Consider the following 20,470-nt stretch of genomic DNA (forward strand, 5'->3'; position numbering starts at 1 on the left):
AGGTAATAGGTAGTGAAGTCTCTTTTGGATTGCTTCACTGAGTTCAGCCTAGAGTTTCCATCCTTCCTGAAGAATGGGATCTATAGGCTATCTTATATGCTTGCAAACAGGTGCAGGTCTGTGTGCTTAAACTAACTTAAGTGTGTTTTCTTGTCAAATATCAGATCCCTGTATCTTCCTGTACTGTCCCTACACTATGAATTACCACAAAGGTCTGAGACGATTCCATTCAGACTTGGAAGCATTAATAGTGTGCAAAGTTGCTACCTTTGTCAAATGGACTGTGTCTAACTCATGCCTTCTAGATAGTTCTGGATAGCTTTCATGTTGCCTTGTGAAATTGCCAAGCAATTCTATCAGGCAGTGGAATCAAAAAGGGCATTTTGTGGAAGTGAAGGATAAAGTCTTTGTTTTAGAGGTTAAGGGTGTCAGCTTCCTCCTTTAGATATTTGCTCAGGAGTCTCTCTCTCTCTTTCTAGTTATCATTTCATATATAGCCATTCTTTTATATAAGAGTGGTTATGGAGAAGAGGAGGGTTTCAACAGACCCTAGTGTTATGGTAGGATTCAAGGAATATCTAGAATCTTCTATTTTTCTTAAATCCTTCAGGATGTCTGTAGGCCTTGTTGAGGAATAGTGTGTACTGGTCCATGAATTCATCCCATTGAGTGGAGCCCAGCTGCGCATACTGACCCTTCTGGATCAGTGTATTTTAAACAGTGGATTTAGGGCTGACAAAAGGGGTTTGTGAAACTGTACCCCTTGTTTGGGCCTGTTGAGGAGGGGAGAGTGGGTGTTCTACAAGGACAGCTGAGCTCAGAGGACCTGGAGAGGCACACTTTGTAGCCCTTCGAGAGCAGCTGCTCTAGATTGGTCAGCTGTCATGAGCACCAGTGTGCAGGAGATGGTGGTGATTCTGGAAAAAGCAATTGTATTTAAAGACAAGCTGGTAACCCAGTTTTCTCATCCTGATAAAGGTATTTAAAGGTATTGAAAGAAGAGTTGTCACCCAGAAGCCAAGTCAAACTTCTAGAGCCACTAAAATTCAACCTCTCCATGTCAAACGAAACCCAAGGTGGTTGAGTACAGCTATTGTTACTGTAAGGTTAGTTGTGCAGTTCTGCATTAGGTCTATGGTGATAGTCAGCAGGTAAAAATTAACTCAGGGCTTCCAAGCAGAATGTTTACTGGCTCATCTAAGTGAAATAGTGTGCTGTCTCAGTGTCTGTAGCAAGAGTTAAAATCCTGTGTCACCTCTTGGATTTAGAGCAGAATTATATTTTTATTGGCGATAGAGAGAAGATTCCTAGAACACTAGGAGACCAGCTGATGTAAGGATCTTTGCGTTTGATATGACAAATGCAGTCCATGTTTCAGAATCCTTCATATAAGGCATTCCTGCGCTCTGAAAAGTGAATGAATCTGCATGTGATTGGGTTTTTTGTTCCCGGTTGCTGTGTCTGTTAGTTCTTATTTGTACTTGTTGCTAATCTCACAACTACCCTTTTCCATGCTGCTTACAGGCAGTCTGCCAATCTAATTGTTTCTTTGCCGATAACTGTATTGTCCTGTTGTCTTCCTAGGATTATCAGAGGGTGGTGATTTGGAAACCACTAACCAAGTCAGCTTAAGAGGTACAAGAAATGAGGCAACTGGACAATGCAGTTATTGCTGAAGAAACGATCAGATTGGCAAAGTCCCTACAAACAGTATTATTTTACTTACAAGAGTTCTGTAGAATCTCCCTGCCAACAGCAGAAGTTGAAGCGTGTAGCTCGTGTGAAATCCTGTTGCCTGAGCTCAGATTTCAAGGATGCATGTAAATCTCATTCCAAGTCCATCACAGTGCAGTTAGGGCTGGACAAGACACTCATTCCTAGGCAGGTTTAAGATCCATAGCCATGCTGGGGTGACATATCAGATGATTAAAGTGAGGAACTAACTCCTCTCCTGCACATGCTGAGTAGGGTTGTGGAATCTGGAACCAAAGGGAACTAAGCCAGGACCTTCCAGCCATTCTGAGAGAAACTAAATAGCTGAACTTTCCAGTAAAGCAACACTGGACTCAGTCTGGAGGAGAGTTCTCAGGCCTCCAAATCAGCATAAAGATATGTGGAGCAGTAAGGAGTGCAAGATGAGCTGAATTCAAGGAAGTAAAGGATTTGTGCTCATATGTAAAGTTTGTAACAAATCTTAGAAAATGTTCTATATCCTTTTCTTCACCGTGACTTTTGTTCCATCAGTAAGCTGTGGTGTGCTTACTTTCCCCTTCTTCTATTGCAGGGACTCCTCAGTGTGCCCCAGACCAGTTCCTGTGTGGGAACGGGCGTTGTATTGGCCAGAGGAAGCTGTGCAATGGAGCAAATGATTGTGGAGATGGCAGTGATGAGAGCCCACATCAAAACTGCCGTAAGTCCTCCAAGTTCAGTCTTAAACATAAATGGAGGCACTGTGTTGTGTGGGAGTCTATCTGGTGTTGCTGAAGGATGTGTGTAAGCAAGAAAGCCTGGGCTGTGGTAATGGGACAGAGTTGAAGTCTGAGGAAGAAGGCCTTGGTGATTTTGCCAGTTACATACTGCAGACAAGGAATAATGGGGAGAAGATTATGATCTCACATATCAAAGTTTGTCTGCAGAGATAGTGAATCCTAAAAGCATATTATTCTGAGCTTTGTTGTCCCCTGTAGTTGTGGCCTGCAGGGGAGAGTTCTGACTGTGAAGAGGCAGCTTCCAGCACAGCCTGTGTTCTCCCCATATTGCTCAGCCTGTTCTGAAGCGTGACTGCTGCCTAACAGCTGAGGACACAAGCAGCTGCCTTGTGGTTTCAGCTCAGTTATCTTCACGTGTTCCTTTCACAGGTCCACGAACAGGGGAGGAGAACTGCAATGTCAACAATGGTGGCTGTGCTCAGAAGTGCCAGATGGTACGAGGGATGGTGCAGTGCACCTGCCACACAGGTTATAGGCTCCTGGAAGATGGCCGATCATGCCAAGGTGGGTTTTTGGAGCAGTAGCCTCCTCCCTGCTGCTTTGATGTGCTTTAGGTTGATGGCTATGATAGGGTGCAAATCAGAGCATGAAAGCAGAAGCAAGCTATCGGTGAGATTGCCTGGCTTGTTGATGATCTAATGGTAATTTTCTCCCTTTGTCTGTAACGCGCAGATGTGAATGAATGTGCTGAGGAAGGTTACTGCAGCCAAGGCTGTACCAACAGCGAAGGAGGCTTCCAGTGCTGGTGTGAGCAAGGCTACGAGCTGAGACCTGACAAGCGTAGCTGCAAAGCTCTAGGTAAAGAGGAGTTCAGCCTTATTCTGGTGTGTGTGTGTTGGTCCAGTTCTCATAAATTTGTCTCTAATGCTTCATTGGCAGCATTATGGTGTTCACCAAGCCAACATGTGATGAAAAGGAAGTGCCTGGATTTGTATTGGATATGCCCAGGTTGTTGGTGAAAGCCTGTGAAAATTTTGTGTGATTTTGACCATGGAGAGATACTTCACTGTTTCCTTTCCCTGCCAGCAGGACAGCCCTTGCCTTCTTTTCTTAGTCCCTTCTCATTCCTGGTGACCCAGACCCTGGGACAGAAACAACCTCCTGCTTCTGTCTCTGTTCAGGAAGTGTCTTAACCTTTCCAGTCAGTAAGGTTCTATCACAGCTCTTTGTGGTTTGACTCTTGATGCTGTTCACCAGTCCTGAATGCTGTGAGTGGCTGCTATATGGACATCTGCTGTTTTTTAAGGGCATCTATATACTTGTTTAACTTTATTCCTCAGCTCCTCTAATGTAGGAGCTGAGGAATTAGAAATTCCATTTAAAGAATTAAGATTTCATTAGGAATTCCCCTAATGAAATCCTTAAAGGATGTTGATGTTCTTTTTCTTTTTTTTTTTTTTTTTTTTTTTTTTCTTCTCTGCAGTGGAAGTACCTGCTGAGTTTATATCTGGCTGAGGCAGATTTTAACTTTCTTGTCTTTGGTAGAAGATGTGGTAGAGCATGTGTGTTTGTATGGCTAGGAGATGGATATACAAAAAGGAAACTATAGTCCAGCTGCTAAGTAACTGTCTTGTGGTATGGTTTCAGAGGTTGAGGTGAGGCAGGCTTAGGTGGGACCTGGAATGAACACTTCTTGCTGACTGAATGTTTGCCAAAAGGTTTAAAACTGCTCATCTTTGAGTTAGGACTGTGTATTGAGGATGTGAAAACAGCTTCTGAAGTGTTTTGCACTTGGGAGTTGATTTCTTGCTGCCAGTATGTCCTGGTTCCAGCTGGGATAGAGTTAATTTTCTTTCTAGTAGCTGGTATAGTGTTATGTCTTGGATTCAGTATGAGAAGACTGTTGATAACACTGATGTTTTCAGTTGTTGCTAAGTAAAGTTTAGACTAAGTCAAGGATTTTTCAGCTTCACATGCCCAGCCAGCAAGAAGGCTGGAGGGGCACAAGGAGTTGGGAGGGGACACAGCCAGGACAGCTGACCCAAAGTGGCCAAAGGGGTATTCCATACCATGTGACGTCATGCCCAATATATAAGCTGGGGGGAGTTGGTCTGGGGGGATCGCTGCTCAGGAACTAACTGGGCATTGGTCGGCGAGTGGTGAGCAATTGCATTGTACATCACTTGTTTTGTATATTCCAGTCCTTTTTTTATTATTGTCATCATTATTAGTTTCTTCCCTTCTGTTCTCTTAAACTGTTCTTAACCCACAAGTTTTACCTTTTTCCTTCTGATTCTCTCCCCCATCCCACTGGGTTGGGGGGAGTGAGTGAGTGGCTGCGTGATGCTTAGTTGCTGGCTGGGGTTAAACCATGACACAATACTGCAAAACTATGTTCTGGGACTTGCTGCAGAGGGAATGGTAGGCAGGACCCTGTCAAAGTACTCTAATGCTGTCTTCCCATATATTCTCAGGGCCGGAGCCAGTGCTGCTTTTTGCCAATCGAATTGATATCCGACAAGTGTTGCCTCATCGCTCAGAGTATACGCTGCTCCTGAACAACCTGGAAAATGCCATTGCCCTTGACTTCCACCACAGCAAGGAGCTGGTGTTTTGGTCTGATGTCACTCTTGATCGCATCATGAGGGCCAATCTGAATGGTAGCAATGTGGAAGAGGTGGTTTCCACAGGGCTGGAGAGCCCAGGTGCGTCACCACAAAAAAGGCAAAAGCCTGGGGACTGACCGTGGTGTGAGAATAGGGGTGGGTGAGTGGATAGAAGTGGGAACCCAGCATTCAAAATGGAGTGCATCTCCCTGAGCAAGGGGATGGGTTGGATGGAATGGGTGTGAGATCAGTGTCCCCCTGGCGTTAATCTTGGCTGATGGAAGAGACAGGAGGACTGAATTGGGCCTCTTCTGAGGCCAAGAGGGAAAGGGAACTATTTTCTGAGCAGATCATGCTCCTGGTTTCATTCTGTGCTTAATTCTCCCCTGGAGATAGGTGGACTTGCTATTGACTGGATCCATGACAAATTATACTGGACAGACTCTGGGACATCTCGAATTGAAGTAGCAAACTTGGATGGCACTCACAGGAAAGTGCTTTTGTGGCAGAACCTGGAGAAGCCCCGAGCAATTGCCCTACATCCTATGGAGGGGTGAGTGAAAATGTAGGACCCCAGTGAGCCCCTCCATGTAAGCGCTTCCAGGTGAACATTGAAAACCCCATCCTTGGTCACAAAGGCTGCCTCTGGGCTCAAGCCTTCATTTGGTACTGCCAGTTTGGGGAACCTGTCAATGCTGGGGGCCTTCAGAGCCATAATCCTATTCTGGGCCCTTCAGGTTTCACCAGCCTGAAAGTGCTGGGTGTTACCTTGTTTGCTGTCACTTCTCCCATGGCTATGACCCAGTCTCATGCTCAAGATCACAGGACTGATACTGTTTTGCCCTGATAGGGAGTGATGCTGGGTGCAGTATGTGGGACATGAATTTTCTAGTCTGTCTCTCCCTGCCTCCTCCAGCACTATCTACTGGACTGACTGGGGCAACACTCCCCGCATTGAGTATTCCAACATGGATGGCTCTAATCGGCGCATCATTGCGGATACACACCTATTCTGGCCCAATGGACTGACCATTGACTATGCAGGACATCGAATGTACTGGGTAGATGCCAAACATCATGTCATTGAGAGGGCTGACCTCGATGGGCGGAATAGGAAGGCTGTTATTAGCCAAGGTAAGTAACAGGGCTATATATGGGGAGTGCTCTCTGCAGTAAAGAAGACAGAGTAGCACAGGGCTACTCTGAGTTTCAGAGCCACTGGCTCCTACTTCTATGCTTTTCTCCTGTTCTTTCACTGTGAGATGAATTCTGCCACTGCTGAGGGATGGGGTTTGCTACGCAGTCTTCAGTGGACAGGAGAGAAGAATTGTCTGGTACATTAGTGTAAGCTGGATTTGAGCAGGTTGACTATGGCAAGACCTAAGGGGCAGTGGAAAGAGCTTTCCCTTGTCTCCCTGCTAGCCTGAGTCCTGTTGGACCTGATTATATCCCTGTATTGGATGTCCATTACAGGCCTCCCACACCCATTTGCTATCACTGTGTTTGAGGACAGTTTGTACTGGACAGACTGGCACACCAAGAGCATCAACAGTGCCAACAAATTCACAGGCAAGAACCAGGAGATCATCCGCAACAAGCTCCACTTCCCTATGGACATCCACACACTGCATCCTCAGCGCCAGCCAGCAGGTAACTGCAGAGAGGGTAGAGACCCATTTGAGCCACTAGAAGACCTGCTGCCACCCACCACCCTGTAAAGCAGGGAGATGGCAAGCCTGAACCCAGCATATCGACACATCCACCACCTCTGTCCAGAGCTGTCACAGGACTTGCTCCATCTGGCAGTTCAGTGGAGGTCCCTCAGCCCCTGTAACCTGGTGTTCGGTGTTACCACAGCTCCCCCTGCTGACACGTAGGAGTGGAGCCTTTTCAGTAGAAAGTACTTGCAGCTTGTTTATGCAAGAGCTGTTTTGGGAGAGGGAAAAAATTCAAAAGTGGGCACTAGTAGTGACTGACACCTCCCTTATTCCTCTTCAGTTGCCATAATCTGCTCTAGAAATAGATTGAGTTTAGTGCTTCATTTTAAAATTGAGCTCTACAAATGGAGTTAGTGGTTTAGTTTATATGTTTCCTTATTCTCAATTAACTTTTGGTTAGACAAGTTATCTTATCCATGTGGGTCTTGACACCTCGACTGGTGTTCTTCCTCTTTTCTTTACTCTTTGCTTTATGCGTGGTTGGTTTTGTCTTTGGCTACTTGAGCAGGGAGAAACCGTTGTGGGGCCAACAACGGGGGCTGTACTCACCTCTGCCTGCCAAGCAGCAAGGATTACACCTGCGCCTGCCCCACGGGCTTCCGCAAGACCAGCAGCCATGCCTGCGCCCAGAGTAAGTGAGGTGGGACCACAGCCTGCATGCTCAGATGTTCAGTGGGTGGCAGAGGGTTGGCAATGGGAGTCAGCAGCAGCAGTTGCTTCCAAGGACATGCAGCTGGATATACTGAGTTAATAGTATTAAGGGCCCCGCCAGAGGATGCTTCACCTTTTTGATGCATTTCCCTCGCTAGGTTTGATGGGTGGGGATATGGAGAAGCTCCATCCTTGGGCCCTTATTTCAGGGCTGCTGTTGGTGCCATGCTACCTGTCACAGCTGATTGTTTCCCTTAAACTCCCATAGGAGCTGTGTCAGTGATGAACAAAAAATTCAGTCCTCTTAATTGCCACAGTTTCTCTCTGTTTGCAACCATGTGGAAGAATTAGGCCAACTGTTTCCTAGATTCTCAAGAGCTATTCTCAAATAGCTATTTGATTTGGAGGGAGGTCTATGCCATTCTTTGAAGAATATGGTTGATTTTGTTCACTCAGCATAGGTTACCCCCAGGAGACAGCTCCCTACTATTCTGTTCCCCCCTGCTCACCCACCCCACCCATCCCCTCCCAGTGGTATTTTGCTACCAGTAAAATCCTGGGCTGTGACCTGCCAGTGAGAGATGATGTAAGTGGTTAAGGTTAAGGTTGAATATAGCAGGGAATTGTCTGTGTCTATCACTGTGTTGTTGAACTTAGAGAAATTAAAAGAAGACCTTTCGACCTTTGATCAGGTCTTGACAAGTTCCTGCTTTTTGCCCGAAGGATGGACATCCGTCGGATCAGCTTTGACACAGATGACCTGTCAGATGATGTCATCCCCCTTGCTGATGTTCGCAGCGCTGTGGCTCTAGACTGGGACTCAAAGGATGACTATGTCTACTGGACAGATGTTAGCACCGACTCAATCAGCCGAGCAAAATGGGATGGATCGAGCCAGGAGGTACAGTGTTAACTACATGTGGAGGTCATCTAGCCGGGAGACTCCCTGAGCATCAGATTTGAAGCCACTGGGATACACAGGCTTTCTAAGGAGCTGCAGTTCATGCTGGATTTGTTGTTCATTAATTTGCCTAGTTCTGGCTCAGAGGAGCCCTGAGATCACTGAACATTTCATATGTAGGTTTGGTGTACATTCCTGCTTGTATGGAAAACCTTGAAATGGACATGAAGCACACTGATTTGTAAGCTCTGGTCAATTCCTTTGTTGTAGCCCTAAAATCTGAAAGGAAAAAGTATTAAATCCTCTGTTATGTACTACATTTGGAACAAGAGCCACACTCCTTGGGAATGCTTTTTGCACATGCCCTTAGGCTAATGTTGCCATAAGTGAGGGGAACAGAGTTCAAAGTTTGGAGTTGCAGTTTGAACAGATATGAAAAATAGATGTTTGTCCAAGTGTAAGACTTATTTGAACTTCTAAGTCCTTAATGGTCTCTCTTGTATGGCATTGCTCTGCTTGGGCTTTTGCCTTTTGAAAGTTAAATGTTGTTTGTGAATGGGTAGTGCATTGGGCAAGTGCTTTCTCCCTAAGGTCTAATCTCACTGAGGATTTTTTCTTTTTGTTTTTATTTAGGTTGTGGTGGACACCAGCTTGGAAAGTCCAGCTGGACTGGCAATTGACTGGGTCACCAACAAGCTATACTGGACTGATGCAGGTACTTGGATCCTCCGCTTTACCTAGGCTTCTGTCTTCCTTATTAGTCATGAAAACTGAAAAACAGCTGGGTAGTTCTATATGTCTCATTCCAAATTTGTCTGTTTCTGTCTAGCAGAAAATGGAGTTTCATCTCGTGTGCTTTTAACAAAGTGGGAGCTGAGGTGGAATCCTTAGTTTAATTCTTTTTGCAGTATCCCCAGTGCTAATTCTGTAGAAGGGTTTATAGTAGAAGTCAAGCACCACTGTTGTCTTGCTGCAGAGCTTGCGACTGTGTGTTTACCTATCTTCCAACAGTGTATCTTGGGGTGCAGCAGGTGGTATTTGGAGGATATTCCCTGCTGGAGAGTCATAGTTCAGAGAGATGCAAGGAAGATGATTCTTTTTTAGCTGTTCTCTTATGCCTACGTAGATACCTTGGGGGCTTAGGAAAGAGCTGGTTTACATTCATACAGGACTCCACATCAGTGACGGCCACAGAGGTGACCTGAGAGATATGGAAGGTGACACTTTGAGCCACGTTTCTTACCAGTCTCCAGCTATGAACAGAGATGGGTGAAGGGGAAGAATGCATTGTTGTATGGATGTTTTTTGCCTTAGCTCTTGCGATTCCAGAGGTCTTTGATCTCTCTCTCATTCTCTCTTGACTTTTGTAGGAACAGATCGGATAGAGGTCTCCAACACAGATGGGACCATGAGAACTGTTCTAATCTGGGAGAACCTAGACAGACCTAGAGATATCGTGGTGGACCCTGTTGGAGGGTGAGATATTCTTTTTTTCTAGGATGACATGGCAATTCTTGCATGTCTAAAGATGTTCAGGTTCTTTGGTTTTGTGCAATTATCTTTCTGGTGCCATTGTTCTACATCCTGCCAAAGACTGAAATTAGAGACCTGATTTTGGATGCTAGTGGAACAAGATAAGCAGGGATAATCGCCTGTTGTGCTGTAGAGCTTGCAGGAGCTGGCTGGTGTTTTCATTTGTTTATCCTGGGGATATAACAACAAAGTTGTAGTACAAAAAATGTTGAGAATGAGACCATCTAGACCTTTTCTATTTCTGTATTTCACATCTATGTTGAATTTGTATTCAAGCTGTCTGCTTATCAACCAGAGTTCAGTGAGAAGGATCTCCTCAGGTAAATTACTGCTGATCTCAAGCAAGCTCTAACATTAGTGGCCTCTTGGCTTCAAAGCACTGCATCAGAGTATTGAGGGATCAGGTGTGCCACGGAAAGCAAACCTGAGTAGAGTAACAGAAACAAATGGTTTCAATAATGGATTTTGCTTCTGAATCATAAGACCTTGTGTAGCTGGGGGTAGGGTGGATAGGAAAAAGCTTGCCAGCCATTGCTTTAGAAGCAATGTTGAAGGCCTGGAATAAAAGCACGCTATTCTTTCCTTGAGTGGATTACTGAAAGACCAGTGCAGCAAGAGTATACAGGGCCAATGGTGGAGACTGGTAAATAATTGGTTAATTTTTAGACCTTGAACTTTTTCCTCCATGTTGTAATTAGGCCAGCCCATGAGCAGTAGAATGTATATAAATTTGAGTATGATCTTAGTTACATTACAAGAACCCAAGGCTGGGCATGAGTACAATATTAGTCTAGTGCTGCTTCCTGCTAGGACCTGAAGGCATCAGGCTCTCTTGCTTCTCTGTAACACTGCCTGGCCACAGTGGCAGTGAAGGAGTGCGGGCATTCACTTCTCTCTGGGCTTGTGTTCAGGTTCATGTACTGGACTGACTGGGGAGCCAGCCCAAAAATTGAGCGTGCTGGTATGGATGCCTCAAACCGCTTGGTGATCATTTCCTCCAACCTGACATGGCCTAATGGCTTGGCTATTGACTATGAGTCACAGCGCTTGTACTGGGCAGATGCAGGCATGAAGACCATCGAGTATGCCAGTCTGGATGGAAGCAACAGGAAGGTAGGGAAGCCATCTTTGAGAAGGGAGTCTGGGAGCCTGAGGTGTAAGTCCTAGAGCACAGAGTGCTGATGGCCCCTGCCTCTCTTTCCAGTTGAAAGTGAAATCTCCAAATCAAGACACACTGAGCTGCTTTCACTGGGAGAGAAGAGCTCCCTTTCAGTTGCAAACTGGGTGTGAGGGAACGTTCTTCTGAGGGCTAACGTTGCCCTATCACTCTCCTTTTGCTATGACTGTACACTATGAAGTCGAGAGGGGGCAAGGGAAGCCTCTTCCCTTTAGTGACTTCTTAGTAATGTTTTTTGGGGGGGCTGGGGGTAATCTGACCAGGTGCTGATTGGGAGCAATCTGCCTCACCCCTTTGGACTTACTCTTTATGGCGAGAGAATCTACTGGACAGACTGGCAGGCCAAAAGCATCCAGAGCGCAGATAGAAGGACTGGGCAGGCTCGGGAAACGCTGCAGGACAATCTGGAGAATCTTATGGATATTCATGTTTTCCACCGGCACAGGCCACCAGGTACAGAGCTCGCCCCAAGCCACACTGAGCTGAGAGCTTGCTCAGGCTCTTGTTATGTGGCACAGCTCTCCTGCAAGGAGCTGACCTGTCTGTCAGCCCTCAATGCCTTAATTCTCTGGGTGGAATATGAGAGCATGAGAATAACTCTTGGCTCTCGGTATTTAAGGGCATTCTAGAATGCATTTCTATAGCTGTTGCATGCTTTTGTTGTGCCTGTGCTACTGGCTTATGGATTTCTCATCCTCTTTCCTATAGTCCATACAGCGTGTGAAGTTAGCAATGGAGGCTGCAGTCACCTGTGCCTTTTGGCACCTCTTCCAAAACGTTACAGCTGTACCTGCCCTACTGGGATCAACCTGCAGTCTGATGGCAAGACCTGCTCCCCTGGTGAGTCCTCTCTGTAGGTTCCTCATTGCAGTTTTGTATCACAGCTACATTTTGCTCCTGCCTTGTTAGAGAGCAAAATTCACTTTTATGTGCCTATCTGCTTTACCCCTTGAAAAACCCATTTGATGCCTGTACCTTCAATTTGACTGGGAATTACTATGAAAAAACTTACTAATAACTGGACTGATGCAGAACAAATTTTTCTTGAAATCACGTTGGGCAACTAAACCAGATGTCACATTTTTCCCCATACTTTTGCCCTAATTTTTAGGTGGATTCTTTTTTAACTACAGGGTGCTATATTCTTTAATAGGTCTGTACACAGTCCTCCCATGGACCCTCTTTTTGAGGATTGTGGAAGGCACTCGGCTTCAGGCCATGGTATATCCTTAGCAGGAAAAAACTGACTCCTAATTCCCATTTCCCACACAGATTAGCAGAAGTAACTCTTCTATGAGTGCAAGCAGAAGTAACTCTTGTATGAGTGCACTCTTTTTCAACTTGGATGTAAAGAAACATTCAGTAATGCTCAGTAAAGCTTTTGTACCCACACTCCCCATAAGCTGAGATCTGTCTGAGGCTTCACCTTTTCCACTGAAGTGGATGTCACCTCCAGAATGTTAAATAAATGATGCCTACAGTTGACTGAACATGTTCCTCACTGATATCTGTCCATTTTCAACTCTTGGCAGGAATGACCAGCTTTCTGATCTTTGCCAGAAGGACTGACATCCGGATGGTCTCTCTGGATATTCCGTACTTTGCAGATGTTGTCGTCTCAGTCAATGTCACCATGAAGAACACCATTGCAATTGGAGTGGATGCTCATGAAGGTCTGGACTTCTTAGTGTATCTGACTGTCTGTTTGAAAAGCAACAAGTGACTTCATATCTAAATGTCTGAGTAAAGACCCAGGCGCAGATCTTACTGTAGCCTGTGAATTTGGGTAGGTTTTTTTTTTTTTTCTAGTACATGCTGCAAATACTCCACTGCAATCAGGAAAGGAATGTCCTTATAGGAAAACACAGAACCCCCACTCTGTGGAAAAAGCTGCCTGTTATATTGAGTGAGGTTCCTGTGCATTTTTGATTTAAGAAAGCTTTCCTCCTGCCAAAGCCTTTCACAACAGTACAGCTGAGATTCTGGCTGTGCCTGTATACTAAACATCTGATGCTGTGCTGGATGTAAACCCACTGTTGTACAGTAAGGTAGATGACCTGATTACTGCCTTCTGGGACATTTTGAGAAATCAGATGTGGGACTCTATACTACTAGCTGATAATGTGTTATGTGTTCTCTGGCCTTGTGTAAAGGTCAGAGTGCCAGTGCTCCTACATATTTTGGGGAGGTTTGGAACGAGGTAGTTTGTACTGTTTTATCACTCTAGCTTAATAGTCTTGTGCTGCTGTTATTCCTGTGCAGTCAGATCTGTTTTGAATGGTGTAGCTGGTAGTCAGAGACCTGGATCTGTTTTTTAAGGATTTTGCTGTTTGGTTGTTGGGGGTGTTTTGGTTTGGTTTTTTTGTGGGCTTTTTTTAAGTTTCTCTTTCTTCTTCCACCCAGGAAAGGTTTACTGGTCGGACAGCACACTGCGGAAAATCAGCCGGGCTGCCCTTGATGGCTCACAATTTGAGGACATCATCACTACAGGTAAGAGAGATTTTTGGCCTGGGAGCCTCTCACCTCCATGCAGCATGAAGAGAGATTCTCTGATAACCTGGTAGAATAATCTTCAAATTTTCGGTGGAAGGGCAAGCAAAGCCTAAAGCAACTGCCTGATGAGGTGCAGAAGGAGAATACTGGAAGCTCCTGACTAAGCTGGGAGGATGACCAGTGACCTTTCTGTTTTCTCAGGTCTGTTGACTACAGATGGGCTGGCTGTGGATGCTATTGGCAGGAAGATATATTGGACAGATACAGGAACAAACCGCATTGAAGTGGGCAACCTCGATGGCTCCATGAGGAAAGTCTTGGTCTGGCAGAACCTGGACAGCCCTCGGGCAATAGCTTTATACCATGAGATGGGGTTAGTGCTGTCAAGAGGCTGTCTAGGGGATAGAACAGGACTTCTGACCTCTGTTTCTGTAACACTTGCTGGCTTTTCCCCAGGTATATGTACTGGACGGACTGGGGTGAGAATGCCAAGCTGGAACGCTCTGGAATGGATGGCTCTGGACGTGCGGTGTTGATCAGCAACAACTTGGGCTGGCCTAACGGACTGGCAGTGGATAAGGCTGGGTCCCAGCTGCTCTGGGCTGATGCACACACTGAGGTCCAATTCTGTTTTTCAGTATTGTTTGCCATTGGTAGCCTGGAGGCTGTTTTGAAGCTCTTGAGCAAGCTGTTGAAACAGCAAGGGGAACATAAGCTTTTCTGAGAGAATGGGCTATGGGGAAGGTGGACTTGAGTAACATCATTTGCTCATGCTCTGCTTCCCACTTGATGTAGTAATTGATAGCAAGAGGATCAGTGTTTTGAGTATGGGGCTGATGTTTACTTCTTTCTTTAGCGGATTGAGGCTGCAGATCTCAATGGTGCTAACCGCCGCACCCTGCTGTCTCCAGTGCAACATCCCTATGGCCTTACTTTGCTGGACTCTTACATCTATTGGACTGACTGGCAAACTCGCAGCATTCACAGGGCTGACAAGGACACTGGTGCCAATGTCATCTTGGTGAGGGCGAACCTGCCTGGCCTCATGGACATTCAAGCTGTTGATAGGGCACGGCCCCTGGGTGAGTTGCTAGGCTGCTCGCAAATCAGCAGGTGTCTGTGGTGACTAGGGGACTCCATCAGAGCTGTCACTGAAAAGAGTTCTTTGGTGTAAAGCATGAGTGGCAGAGTAACTTCTCAAAAATCAGCTTTTCTTCTTCCTTCTTCTTTAACTATTTTTGCACTTCTCCCTGTTTACCCAGCTCCATGGGTCTGGTGTTTGTTTATTACTGCATGCCTTTTGACCCCCTTCATCCCTTTTCCTTCACTGGATTGCACTGACAACCTCATTCTCACACACAGCAGAGCCATTTTCTTAGGAAGACTGAATGAGTCATGCCCTATTAGGCTTCACCAGAGTCTACTGGTATTGGACAGTTTCCCTTTTTTAACTCCAGAAGGCACTAATTCCTCTTAAGCTAGTTGCTGAAATGTTATTTCAAGTTCTAGTAATTTTTTTTCCCAACCATTGCAGGCTTCATCTTCCTGTCTGCCACTTTGCTCTACAAAATCTCTGCTTTAGTTGCTCTTAATATATCATGCTCTCCAATTATTTTGTGCCAGAGTCAGATTCCTTATGTTACTCTTTGGGGATCCTATACGACCCCATCTTGCCTCCTTGCTCTTCAGTGGGAGTTGTTGCTTTGTGCTGTGGCTTCATTTTGGTGGAATTTCCCCAATAGGTACTTCTAGAGAGAAGTCTGTGCTGCTTCTCCTGTGGCTACTAACAGCAGAACATCACTCTTGACAGTATAACTTTACAACGTAACTTAAAGCTAACCCAAACTCCAGCCGTCATATCCCCATTGTCTTCTTCCCACTCCCTGCACCTGTCTTCTGGCCTTATCCCCTCCTAGTAAATGTATGCTGCATTTTTTTAAATGTAAAAAAAAAAAAAAAAAAGAAGATATGACCCTAATATGTCACGCACTTTCAGCAGCCTTCTCTGATGCCTTTGTTTACTTGCCACTGTGTGCAGCTAAGTTGAAACAGAAGCTTCTTTGTCAGCCTGGCCTCTGGTACATTGTCACGCTGCTTCCCCACAGGGTTGGATCTTTCTGTCAGCATTACCATTTGCAGCAGTAATAAAGCTAAACTGCAGTTGTGTGAATCTATCAGCATTTGGCTGTTCCTTTTTCCATGGGAAAACTATGATTAGCAAGGAATGCAGGTCAAGATTTTGCTTCTAATGCTCCCGCTTCTTCTGTGCCTTCCTGTTCTCCTTGCCCAACCATGCCCATACCCACCACAAATCTTGAAGGGGGGGGAGGCAGTGTCTGTGTGAAGGGCTGTAGATTCCCAGCAAGGCTAGGATGGTAAGGACGAACTCAGCTGCTAGCAAGTTGTGCACGTATGTAGCCTTTAAAATAAAGCTTTGGTTTGTGGGACCACACTGATACTTAAACTACGCTTTCCCTATTTCTAAAGGCTTCAATAAATGTGGAGTTCGTAATGGTGGCTGCTCCCACCTTTGCTTGCCTCACCCCACTGGCTTCTCCTGTGCCTGCCCCACTGGCATCCAGCTGAAGAGAGATGAGCAGACGTGTGACTCTTCTCCAGAGACGTACCTACTTTTCTCTAGCCGTGCTTCCATCCGTCGTATCTCATTGGACACCAGTGACCACACAGATGTGCACATACCTGTCCCCGAGCTTAACAATGTCATTTCTCTGGACTATGATAGTGTGGATGGCAAGATTTACTACACAGATGTATTTCTTGATGTCATCAGGTGGGTGCCAGTCATCTGGTTGGCCAGTGCCCAGATCACCCAGCTACTTGTGCTGGTTGTGCCACAGTGAGCTGTTGAGTGTGCCTATAACTTGGGGAGACTGAGATGCTGGCAATACACCACTGTGTACACCTTGTCTTTGGTACACAGTATCATATGTATCGCTGAACTAAATGCTGAAGGTGTGTTCAGACTGCTGGAGACTGTGGGGAAAAAGGTATTAGAGAGGTAGCAGTAAGAAGTGGCCCTGTGGTTGATGGGGATCACACATGGAGGTGTGAAGGCTTTCTGGGAGCTAGCTGTTCCTCACTGCCATTTGTCATTGATTTCCATCCAGGCGTTCTGATCTGAATGGCAGCAACATGGAAACAGTTATTGGTCAGGGTCTGAAGACTACAGATGGCCTGGCAGTGGACTGGGTTGCCAGGAACCTCTACTGGACAGACACAGGACGCAATACCATAGAAGTAGCTAGACTGGATGGAAGTTCCAGGAAAGTGCTGATCAATAACAGCCTGGATGAGCCCCGAGCTATTGCTGTCTTTCCCAAGAAGGGGTAGGTATGGGGTATTGGGGGGCAGGGAGAAGCGCTCTGCAGAGGCAGATTGGAAGAGGAGGTTGTGGGAGGAAGAAGAGATGTGCCATGTGAATTTGCAGGTACTAGCAAGGGGCTGACTCTGAGTGACAGATGTAATCAGGCAGACAGTGAATTTGAAGGTTGGGCAGATAGCTGGGAGAAGCAAGTTACAGACCACGTGATCTTTTTTGAACCCGAAGAGTCTGGCAGTTTAATTCATAACTAAAACTTTCATTAGGCTAAATGAAATGGTTTTTTTTCTTCTTATACTTGTCTCTTATCTGTTCAGGTACCTCTTCTGGACAGATTGGGGTCACATTGCTAAAATTGAACGGGCAAACTTGGATGGCTCTGAACGTAAAATCCTGATTAACACTGACCTAGGATGGCCTAATGGACTGACTTTGGATTATGACACCAGGAGGTCAGTGAAAGATTTTCTTATACTTTCATAGGGTTAAGGGATGTAATGAATTTTTTTAGCCACCTTAGCTTGGTTTATTGGAGTAGCATTGAGGGTTTGTTTTTTTGTGGTGGGTTTTTTTTTTTTTCTGATCCATCTTGGCTAGTGAATGACTACCGAGTCAAGAGGGATTGTATAGCTGGAAGCTCACGTCTTTCCCTGTTCCTCCAGGATTTACTGGGTGGATGCACATCTTGATCGCATAGAGAGTTGTGATCTCAATGGGAAGCTACGGCAAGTGTTGGTCAGCCAGGTGTCACATCCCTTTGCTCTGACACAGGTAAGATTTTCCTGCTGCCACCGTTCTCCCTGGTGTGTTGATGAGTTTGGACAGTGGAGCTTCGGGACAGGGAAGTGCTATAGTCTGGGAAGCTAAGATGGCTGAGGAGACAGTACTTAACTCTTCTGTGTGGCTAACAAAGGAAGTTTGTCTGAACTCCTGTGGGGTGTAGACAGTCATTTTCCTTACGGTAAGCGGGTAAGGGGTTGAAAAGGCCTTTGTTTGGGGCCTTCTGTCACCGGGATGTGTTTTTTGTGGGTATCCTGTGTCTATGTGGCTAAACATGCTAATAGCTGTGATTTTTCTTTGCTGTCTCCCTGAGCAGCAGGACAGGTGGATATACTGGACTGACTGGCAAACCAAATCTATCCAGAGAGTAGACAAATACTCTGGGCGGAACAAAGAGACAGTCCTAGCCAATGTTGAGGGACTGATGGATATCATTGTGGTTTCCCCTCAGAGACAGACAGGTAAATAGGAAGACCTTGATTCAGGCAAGTGCTAATTGTAGACAGAAAGAACTCTGGAACCACTGTGCTACTGTAGGTGTCAAGCGAGGTTGGCATCCTTTCTTGTACTCAAACTGTTAATTCATACTCCCTGGGCACATTCCTTGTCTGCCTGTGACATTTCAGTCAAGTACATCTTAACGGTGTTCTGTTACAGCTTTGATCAGCAGATGTCATTTTCTGTGTTGTTCATCTGATGTTGTGATAAAACAGAGGAATGTGAGCTTTTTGGTTTTTAATCTGTGCAGCTGTGTTGACTGGGCTCCTGTCTAATGATTTCCAGTGCCTTCCTTTCAAGACTGCCCTAATCCTACCAGTGTCTGGCTATTGTCATCACTTTTTTAGCAGTCAGATGAAGGGCATGTGCCAGAGCATAGTAACTTGCTGGATTTCTAGGAAGTATCTCTGGCTGAGCAGGAAAAAAGGTTGTTGCTCTGAGCTCCTACCTGGTCATCTGCAACATACTTAGAAAACTGCTTGTTCCTTCCAGGTACTAATGCTTGTGGAGTGAACAATGGAGGCTGCACTCACCTCTGCTTTGCCAGGGCTTCTGACTTTGTCTGCGCGTGTCCAGATGAACCAGATGGGCGGCCCTGTTCTACTAGTGAGTTTACTGAGTGTCACTTGGGTAGTAACTTCCATAAGTGAGCCACTGCCACTACTTCTGCAGTGGCAGTGGCAACTAGAACTCTGCAGTGTATAAATACTTATGCAGAGTTGTATACTGGAAGAAAGGTGGTTGTGAGCAATAGAGCCGCCTTCTGTCCTTTCTGCTGACAGTGTGGGTTTGAGATGGGAAAGCTGCTCATATAGGCCATTTTAGAAACTCTCTATAGCTTACCAGACTTGTTCATCTGTCCCACAAAGTTGGGGTTCTACTTATTTTTCTCTGTTGTTCTAGTTCCTGGCGTGGTGCCCCCTGGTCCTGAACCCACCAGTGTAAGTGAGAGAAGTCAGACACCACCTGGCAGAGTAGGTACCTCAACAACCAAGCCTCTCACATCTCTGGAAGCAGTGGAAGGAAAGTAAGTGCTCTTGTTCTCTTGGAATTGGGGTGTGAAAGTCACAGCTTGTGCAAGGTGCAACATGCAACTCCCTCTGGTTGTCATCATCCAAATGTACCTCTCCTAATGTACCTTAGCCAAAAGAGGCTATTCCAGCTCCAGACTTCACATTCACAGTGGGGAAAACCGTTTTGACAAAGAATGTAGAACACTGTTGAGCTAGCAAGAGAGAAATGCAGAGATCTTTCTGTCTGTTCTATTGAAACATGTGTCTAGGCTGACTGTGCTGAAGTGTTAAAATCCTCCTGAGACCATGTCATTAATTTGATTGATTTTTGAACTCCTAATTTTGAGAACTTATTTCTGAGAGGAGGAGAGGGGAGACTGTTGCTTTAATTCACTGAGACATCTCAGACCTGACCCAGACATCCAAGGAAGTGGTTCTGCCCTGGCCGTAAGGGGATAGCTGGTTTGGGGCAGAACAGAACCTTTGCAGCTCTAAGATGTAAGTTACAGTGCAGGTAGTTAAGAGACTTTTTTCTGCTAATTCCTTACAGCCTGCTATTCCTACTGCCCAGCAAAAAAGTATGTTCTATAATATCTGGCTGGGTTATTTACAAGGCAAAACTTCCACTTTGTTGAGTATGATGTATTGGACAGAAAGATCTTTGTGCTGACTCTAGGATGTTCTGATTTTTGCTTCAGCACTGATGCTGAAATTTGTGTTCTCATAGAGAGATATGTGTATGCACCTATGTACCTGAGGGGCGAATCTAGAATGACTCAGATGAAAGATTGTGCAGACCTATAATTGATATATACATGCACACACCCCTGGATGTATGTATATGGTCCACTCTTCTCTGGATACAGAAAGGTGCTGAAGAAGACAAAGGAAGGCTCCTGTTGTTGAACTGGAGATGGAAGGGGTATCAGTGCTAGCCTGGCCCATCCTGTCTTTTGATACCTTTGATGCTGTTGATACTACTTTCAGTAACTAACTGTCCTTCTGTCATTCAGCTGCTCTGACAAAGATGCTAGGCGAGGCTTGTGTACCCATGCCAACGAGGCAGTGTTGGCAACCATGGGTGAGTTCTTTTTCTTTAACGCTTCTCCACCATGGTTGTTCTTCCAGATGTGCCCAGGGCATTCCAGTCCCTTGTGTTTGAAACTCAAATTTCTGAAACTCAGACTTGATTTACTAAAATGCCCTCTGAGCAGAGCAAAGTGTGTCTAAGGATGAACATCAGTCATACACATTCATTAGCCTATATGGGGAATTTTCCAAATAACACTTTGGTCTGAAGAATAGTTCTGTTTCCTTTCATCCCATACCTC

At 45.6% G+C, this 20,470-nt stretch overlaps 1 protein-coding gene across 3 annotated transcripts in view; it reads left to right on the forward strand.

Moving 5' to 3' along the window:
* LRP4 (LDL receptor related protein 4) overlaps positions 1 to 20,470 on the forward strand; it is an 84,450-nt gene that overhangs the window by 57,721 nt on the left and 6,259 nt on the right. For 2 of the 3 annotated variants that reach the window (XM_052782024.1, XM_052782026.1), the window contains exons 9-35: positions 2,285 to 2,410; positions 2,859 to 2,993; positions 3,162 to 3,287; positions 4,904 to 5,134; positions 5,432 to 5,588; positions 5,952 to 6,169; positions 6,509 to 6,685; positions 7,259 to 7,384; positions 8,097 to 8,305; positions 8,939 to 9,020; positions 9,676 to 9,781; positions 10,750 to 10,951; positions 11,279 to 11,468; positions 11,724 to 11,855; positions 12,548 to 12,688; positions 13,419 to 13,505; positions 13,710 to 13,881; positions 13,965 to 14,127; positions 14,365 to 14,590; positions 15,996 to 16,299; positions 16,637 to 16,855; positions 17,166 to 17,300; positions 17,511 to 17,619; positions 17,945 to 18,089; positions 18,619 to 18,732; positions 19,030 to 19,153; positions 20,153 to 20,220. In XM_052782024.1, the coding sequence (XP_052637984.1) occupies positions 2,285 to 2,410; positions 2,859 to 2,993; positions 3,162 to 3,287; positions 4,904 to 5,134; positions 5,432 to 5,588; positions 5,952 to 6,169; positions 6,509 to 6,685; positions 7,259 to 7,384; positions 8,097 to 8,305; positions 8,939 to 9,020; positions 9,676 to 9,781; positions 10,750 to 10,951; positions 11,279 to 11,468; positions 11,724 to 11,855; positions 12,548 to 12,688; positions 13,419 to 13,505; positions 13,710 to 13,881; positions 13,965 to 14,127; positions 14,365 to 14,590; positions 15,996 to 16,299; positions 16,637 to 16,855; positions 17,166 to 17,300; positions 17,511 to 17,619; positions 17,945 to 18,089; positions 18,619 to 18,732; positions 19,030 to 19,153; positions 20,153 to 20,220 (4,224 nt within the window). The remainder of the gene's footprint in view (positions 1 to 2,284; positions 2,411 to 2,858; positions 2,994 to 3,161; positions 3,288 to 4,903; positions 5,135 to 5,431; positions 5,589 to 5,951; positions 6,170 to 6,508; positions 6,686 to 7,258; positions 7,385 to 8,096; positions 8,306 to 8,938; positions 9,021 to 9,675; positions 9,782 to 10,749; positions 10,952 to 11,278; positions 11,469 to 11,723; positions 11,856 to 12,547; positions 12,689 to 13,418; positions 13,506 to 13,709; positions 13,882 to 13,964; positions 14,128 to 14,364; positions 14,591 to 15,995; positions 16,300 to 16,636; positions 16,856 to 17,165; positions 17,301 to 17,510; positions 17,620 to 17,944; positions 18,090 to 18,618; positions 18,733 to 19,029; positions 19,154 to 20,152; positions 20,221 to 20,470) is intronic. The other variant, XM_052782025.1, reaches the window with a different exon arrangement.

This window comes from Harpia harpyja, chromosome 3, assembly GCF_026419915.1.
Source record: "Harpia harpyja isolate bHarHar1 chromosome 3, bHarHar1 primary haplotype, whole genome shotgun sequence".
Classification (NCBI taxonomy): domain Eukaryota; kingdom Metazoa; phylum Chordata; class Aves; order Accipitriformes; family Accipitridae; genus Harpia; species Harpia harpyja.